Below are 7,500 nucleotides of genomic sequence, written 5' to 3' on the forward strand. Positions count from 1 at the left end.
TCGATTAGGCATAAAAACTGACGACAGAATTTGATTGCCCGCCAAAAAAATGCGGCTTGTCAAATACAACGCTGGCCATGCGATTTCCCGCAAAGAAACCTTGCCCGAACACCCTGCTCCATCCTAACAGTCGGTACGGGCGGGCTAACGGACGGACGTACGCGACGTCATCCCCAGAATAGGCCAATTCGGAAAATACCAAAATACTCTTTGTTTGTCCCTCCAAATTTTGCATAAGCATTGTTTTTTTTTCTCTTGCAACCATTGTAAGTCCCAAGAGAAACTGGAAACAATGATTATGCAAAAGTTGGGGGGACAAACAAAGAGTGTTATGGTATTTTGCGAAGTGGCGAAGTGGTAGACACAGAGTCGAGTTTGTTTGAAAAAAATTTGGCCATCAAAGGTGACGAACTTTATTTTCAAGATTTGCCAATATATATATATATATATATAAATTATCTCGTCAGCAAAGGTGGGGGGAAAAACGGCCACCCACTAAGAAAAGAAAGAGAAACAAACTAGGAATTACGTCGCAGGCAGGCGGAAGAGGCGGTGGTGGAAAATACAAAAAAAATTGGTTCAAACAAGCGATGTGAACAGCGTGATGGTGAGGGATCAAAAGAAGGCGAGCGCATGGAAAAACGCGCTTAAGAACGATGTCGTCCGGAATTACCTGAATTCTGATTGGCTGGAAATAAGATAGGCTTAGAGCCTGCCGCCTTAGCCTGAAAACCATTATATAAGCAATGCTTTACCATAAAACCCCATTATGATGCCATCATAACGGTGTCTTTGATTGAAAAATGGCATCCTTGATTGACACACAAACAGATCTCGAGACTTACACGCCAAAAATAAAATAAAATAATCTGCAACCTCTGCATTAAAACGTTCTTTTGTCGTAACCTGTTCGCCATGTTGTTTTGTTGCGCTTTCGCGACCCTCTTGTCAGTCAGTTTAACTAAACTTGTTGCGCTCCATCTCAGCTTTCGGCAATGTTTGGGATTAATTAACCTGTTCTCAGCCAATGAGCGTGCTAAAATTTTATGCATGTATATATAGAGAGATTCTTTATGCGGCACTTTGCTCTTCAGCAAAACCAGAATTGAGCCTTATTGACCCTATGCAATCGAGGTGATGCACGAGTCCCCTATAGTTCAGTGCTACAGCATCCGAAATAGTAATTTCGACTGCTGCAACGGATCATTCAATCTCGAGTAACAGTATATCGTACGACCTAATACGGAAACTGTTCGCGTCAAGTGTTGCCATGCTGAAAAATTCCAATTTTTTCAAATCTTTAATTTCCAAGTCTTCAAATATTGAGATCTTAATGAGAATGTAATAAAACAGTTATTCCTTTCCTGCCTGTTGGATATGAGATTGGTTATAGCCAATCATATCAAGCGCGCGCTTGTGGAATAATTGTTAACGACGTTCGCGCCCATTGCTACTGCGCATTTTTTCGCGCATGTCAAGCACACGTCATGCATCGCAGACCACGAATGTAAACACGATGCTAAAAACGCAAACATTTTCCACAAGAATGGAACGTGAAAGCGTGTGGCATCATGGGATAGCTGTGGACCCAGGTCTTCTCGGAAATCTCACGCAATGACGTGACAGTGCGATTATACGATCGCTTTGAGAACTGCGCAGCGATTTTACTCTCTTGAATGCTCGGTGACCCCTATTTTTCTTTCCGTAGATCACTTCCTTTTTTGATTTTGTCCATTTTAACAAAAAACAAAAAAAGTCTGTGCGTGAGAAGTTACAAATATTTCGCCTTTTGTGCTCTCGTACGACCGGAGCTTTCCTTCTTAGACTAATATGTATCGTTTTTCAAGGTCTATTTCTTCTCAGAAAAAGACATCAGCTGCAAAGGTTAATTTAGTTATATTAGTTACTTTGAATTGAGGACGTTCACTTGATCTAAATTTCACTAATGCAGCTTTTTTATTGCTGACAGTTGTAAGCTAAGATCGTCTTAAAGTAACGCAATGTTTCAAAAGTGCACCTCATGATCTCGTAAACAAGAACGGTGACCCCCCATTTTTTTGCCTTTTCGGCAAAAGTAGATCATTACCTTTCTGCGTGGCAAGTTTTAAAAAAATCTGTACATGGAAACATTTTGGGCGCGAACGTCCTTAAATGAAGCACACAGTAAATTACAAGGAACTCTGAATCGGTCTAGCTAAGTGATTTATGACTAGCATGGTGCAAGTACGTTACTCTAAACAATTGTCCCATAAACATTGACAATGCATTTTCTGCAAAGGAAGATGGAAAACCTCCATCAGAACGCCAAAACATGCGTGCATGTACTCTTGAGCGGGCTACCATATCATAATAATTAAAACAGCTCATCACCAGGATAAACAAAATAATTTGAAAAACCATCGTTATTTCGAAAGACAAAAAGATGTAAAAAACAAGTAAAATGCAATTTCTTAAGAAACGGTGCATGACAGCTAAAGTGATTTTCCTGGAGCTCTATCTTGGTCGCAGTGTACAATGATGAGAATTTCGTTTCTTGATTTTTCGAAAAATAACTGCGAATTTTAACACACACTCGTACAGGATCTCTATTCTTTACTTTTTCTAGTCACCTATAACAATTCATCGAACTAAACACCCGTTAATTTTCGTTCGTTCTGGCATACTTTTCCCTAGAAGCATTTACATGTTTTTTCAGAAAATCCGTTGTTAACTCCATTGACGCTTTAACTTTGCTTTTCATTTATGAAAGGTGAAAAAAAGACCCCTTTGGATTAGTGATTCTTTTAAAGTACACTCCCCTGACTTTAAACTACACAACTGGAATTGCAGGTTTCAATTAATCAGACTTAATACGAAAATTGATCTAAATTGTCTAATTCGGAGAGACTTGAAACCGTAATGACATTGTTTTTCTTTTTGCATTTTGTTTTTGAAACATGAAACTTATTTGTATTTGGTGGTATTTCGTATTAATGAAAACTTACTTGCCACAGCAGCACAGCGTAAATTTCAATTCAAATTGTGCAAAGGAGATTTTGCCACTAACTCGGGAAAAGAACGCCAGCAAGTAAAGCAATTCCCACCTGCCACCTGTCACCTGCAATTCCCTTGTGGTGGGTGGGTTTCAAGGGATGTCGTTGACAGTGATATTAAATTCAGCTTAAGTTTCACCGTTTTCCTTTAAATACGAAAGGATTTAAATTACCATGCCATCTTAATTTTTAAATGAACGAAGGGGATAGTTTCTAAAGAAACAGTGGTGCTGCGTCGGTGGGGAAGTAGTATACAAAACATTTGGTTTTATCAACGCAGTTGGTAATGTAAATTGGCCACCGTACATAGATTCTAAAGGCTGACGTTTCGAGCGTTAGCTCTTCGTCAGAGCGAATCGCGAATTGGATTCGCCCTGACGAAGGGCTAACGCTCAAAACGTCAGCTTTTAGAATCTCTGTACGGTTGGCAAATTACATTATCAACTCCGTTGATAAAACAAAAATTTTTGCATACATCTTTATTTTCAGTTATGACAAGCAGATGTTCAATGATTATTGTTACCGGGGAAAGCGAACCTAAATGTCATTATCTGATATTGCACTGGCTATAGAGTTTCTTTTCAAAATTTTTGCATACATCTTTATTTTCAGTTATGACAAGCAGCTGTTCAATGATTATTGTTACCGGGGAAAGCGAACCTAAATGTCATTATCTGATATTGCACTGGCTATAGAGTTTCTTTTCACAAGAATTTTCTCTCTTAAGGTGTTTAAATGGGGCAATTCCAGATTACCTTCTAATGATAGTCTGTCATAATCACTAAGGTTAATCAGTTCAATGGGACAAACAGTTGACAATCGCTGAAGACTTTGTTATCTAAAGGATGCATTAATGGATCATCTAAGTCTAAAATTGCTTGCGGTTCCATGCAATCCGATACCAAAGAAAGAACATTTCATGAGGAACATTAACCACCCACGCCAAAAACCCAATGAGGGACGGATCGCACTTGAGACAAATTTCTGAAATGTCGCAAGATGTTGCCGACAATGTTTGTCTCCGAACATGTCCGAGACAATTAAAACGTTGCGTTTTAGGGTCGCATCTGTAGAAATATAAACCCAAAGTAAACATGGGATCTGTCACTGAATAATTTTACCCCATTCTAATAATTCTCATTTCCAGCTCAACGTGGAGAATAGAAACGGCCGGCATAATTCAGCACCAGATCGTTTTGTTGCTTTATTTTTATTCCTATGTTCAGAACGTAAATGCAGCTAATGATGCTTAAAGAGTAACTCCTCTTTCTCGCCGAAAGGGCGCCAGACTAATAAAAACTGTCGTTGCCAGCACAAAGGTGTTCGGCAAAAAATTGCTGCAGATTTCCGCTTTGATGGTGGCTCCAAAACAAGTACCCTGGGCTATACCGGTCTTGTGCTTCATTTGAGTTCATTGGGTCTAAATCTATGTCCCAAAATGAGGAAAAGTTGCTTCGAAAACCTGGATTCATGATTGGCCGTGACGGAGCAATGTGAAGGTGACAACGAAAAAGGCCTACATTATGACATAAGCATAATGTGATTTTACTTGGAAGCCCGTCATAGTTAAGTATTTAGGTGTGCCGTTGCATGGGGCAAGAGGCGTTGTCAATCATAAAGCTTAAGCCAATCAAATGAGGTCAGATTGAATAACACCGAGGTTATAAGCACGATCAGTTTAACTCGTGGTCCTTCTCGCCTGCATCCCCATTGTGTTAACATCCGAACACAGATTTCTGTTACTGTAGAAGAATTTTCCCTCGCCCTCCCCATGCTCTAGCCTTTTCATTAGGCTTTTGCAGCCTTATGATACGTACTTGGCTCTTTGGCAATATTTAACCCGACCTTTGCTTATCACTCGACTTTTAAGAGCTTTAGTCGCCGTAGTACGGCGGTGTAACCGCGTCGAGCCACAGAAAGGTAAAGGTAAAGCCTGCTACGAGCCTAAAGGGCCCATCAGGCCGGCGCTTATCTCCGGTTTCTGTAGCATGGAGCGACTAGGGGTATTTCAACTCCCCCCTGGATGGGATGCTAGTCCATCGCAGGGTTACCCCCAGCACTATTCACCGGTACCCATTTACACACCTGGGTGGAGAGAGGCACCGTGAGAATAAAGTGTCTTGCCCAAGAACACAACACAATTTCCCCAACCAGGACCCGAACCCCGGACCACTCGATCCGGAGTCGAGCACAATAACCATGAGGCCACCGCGCCTCCCACAGAAAGAGCGCGAAAAATTAAGCCTCGTTTATGTTTAGTTGTCCTGATTACAAGAAGTTTATCTGGCTTGAACCTGCGATCCAATCCAAAGCCAGTACCTGATCAGCGGTCAATTTCTAAAAAAAAAGCTGACCTCGGTAAGCTCTAAACTTGAGCCTGCAATATAGTCATATGTTACTGGTCAGCAGATCCCTTATTTAGACAAGTGTCAATTGAACATAACATGGATGTCCAATATCAAACATGTACATTGTAAATTAAGTAGTTAGAGTATATGGCCACCACGTTGGGCACAAGTCACAATGGCAAGTATGGAGGGGTGGACGTACGGAAGGAAGATCAATGACGTCATAACTAAAACCAAGATTTCCCGCATCGATGGGCTACCATATTTTCCTAACCATGGTGCTCCGTGCGCGCGCGCGGAGTTCTGCTTCAAAACATATGAGCAGTTGTCATGGTGGTGATGATCAAGTTAAGGAAATGGAACAAGATTTAGCCAAGCCTAAAAGCGGAGCTCCCTGGTTATTAATTCTTACTGCCTGTATGGTTAGTGAACATAAAAAAAGGTTTCGAATTGTCCGCGTTTTTGTGTTTCCAGTTGCTGCTTAGTTAAATTATTTTCTTTGCTTTCCTCTATAGAAATATTCATTGCCTAACTAGTGAATTTCACCGCATATTTCACGCTAAACACCGATATCCCATGAATCACGAATCGAAAAGATAAGTGCGATATCGGTTTTTCGAGTGAAATTCACCAGTTTGGCAATGAATTTTTCTTGAACTGTATGAGTTTTAAAAGAAAACGAGCACCCTCTCAGCGAGCGAATGGAAAAGGAAAAAAGCCATTGCAGAGCAATTGCAACCATCAAAAACCTTTGTCAGTTCAAGGTCAAAACGAGTTTTGCTGATGTACTTTATTCAAATTTATCTCTGAAAACGAGATCATTCACATTTTGATGTATTTCATGCTACTGCTACTTCTATATGGTACGCTGATTTCTAAAACTCCTGAATGAAAAGAAAAAAAACATTAGAAAGGAAAATCTAGTAAATAAATGAAAGATTCAACATGACTTAACCTAACTTTAGTATAAAACTGAGAGCTTGAGCCATTTTTTCTGGGTCTCTCGTTTCGCTCAGAGAACGGTTGCCTGACTAGCTAACAAGGGGAATAAAAATCAAGACTGCCTTCTATTGTCTGAACTTGATTCTTTAATGGCCGAACCAGGGCGACAATTTCCAGTTTTTCTACTCGGCTGTCAGATCACTCACATTGGCGTACAATCTTGTGTCGTACTGACTGAGATTCACATACGTCTGCAAAAGTAATATTGTAACAGTGATTGTGCTAGCTTTCACTTTGATTCTTTACGACAATCACCTCAATATGGTAGAATGATTCCAACTAACTGAATACAGACAATAAGGACAATTGAATGTGGGACTTCTTATTTAATTGGTGAAATTTAAGGACAAAAAAAAAAAACAACAACAAAGTGATTCTTTTCGTAAAGTAAGGCTTGGCTTTTGGATTAAGGACGGTACAATCAAGTGTGCGTGCAAACAGATTCTACGGGCACATTGTCCCATAAATACCCAAAATATTTCCTCGATTTCTTTACCTTGTGATTCCTTTCCATATCTTTCATTGTTTTTCTCAGCTTTTCAAATGTAGGTCGATCACTTGGATCTTCTTCCCAACACTTCATCATAATTTCATACCTGAATTATTGGAAGGAACTTATAGTCAAGCAGTTACTCATTACTTTTTACTTAGTATCGCAATTGAGGAAAAATATCATTTACAGATTGCTATCCACATGTCTCGGCTTAGGCATCCTGTATCCTTGTTGAATTTTATCCGCAATGAGTCTGGCGTGTGTGTCCGGGTATGGAGATCCACCTAGGAGTGTAAAATTCCTGTCTCAATGTCACTTTGTACCATTATCAAATGTAATTAGACGCCAATGTAATATGTAAAGCTATTTCTGTTTATAAAGCACACTTTTTTGTCATGAAGTCAAGTATCCTTTTTATTAAATCTTACCAATGGTCAGGATTTCATAGAGAAGAACCTCATAACTCCATCTGAAAAAGGAGTATAACACATGCATGGTAAAAATCAACGAGGAAGCAAGCAAGCAGATTTACAAAGATTTAATAAAAATAAAAATAAAATTATTAGTAGAGAAAAGAAATGACAAGCCTTTGGAGGAAACTATGTAGTTTCTTCGCAACACGGAG

The 7,500-nt window shown here is 39.7% G+C and overlaps 2 protein-coding genes across 2 annotated transcripts in view; both read right to left on the minus strand.

Moving 5' to 3' along the window:
* LOC137983819 (uncharacterized) overlaps nucleotides 1–3,072 on the minus strand; it is a 24,473-nt gene extending 21,401 nt beyond the window's left edge. The window contains exon 1 of the mRNA XM_068830997.1: nucleotides 2,985–3,072. The gene's annotated coding sequence lies outside the window, so the exon portion shown is untranslated. The remainder of the gene's footprint in view (nucleotides 1–2,984) is intronic.
* Nucleotides 3,073–6,168: 3,096 nt separating this feature from the next.
* Nucleotides 6,169–7,500, minus strand: part of LOC137983815 (tyrosine kinase receptor Cad96Ca-like) — a 28,093-nt gene continuing 26,761 nt past the window's right edge. The window contains exons 10-13 of the mRNA XM_068830995.1: nucleotides 7,304–7,344; nucleotides 7,063–7,159; nucleotides 6,879–6,978; nucleotides 6,169–6,573 (exon numbers count right to left, since the gene is read on the minus strand). Of these exons, the coding sequence (XP_068687096.1) occupies nucleotides 6,505–6,573; nucleotides 6,879–6,978; nucleotides 7,063–7,159; nucleotides 7,304–7,344 (307 nt within the window). The 3' untranslated portion in view covers nucleotides 6,169–6,504. The remainder of the gene's footprint in view (nucleotides 6,574–6,878; nucleotides 6,979–7,062; nucleotides 7,160–7,303; nucleotides 7,345–7,500) is intronic.

This window comes from Montipora foliosa, chromosome 13, assembly GCF_036669935.1.
Source record: "Montipora foliosa isolate CH-2021 chromosome 13, ASM3666993v2, whole genome shotgun sequence".
NCBI classification, from domain to species: Eukaryota; Metazoa; Cnidaria; class Anthozoa; order Scleractinia; family Acroporidae; genus Montipora; species Montipora foliosa.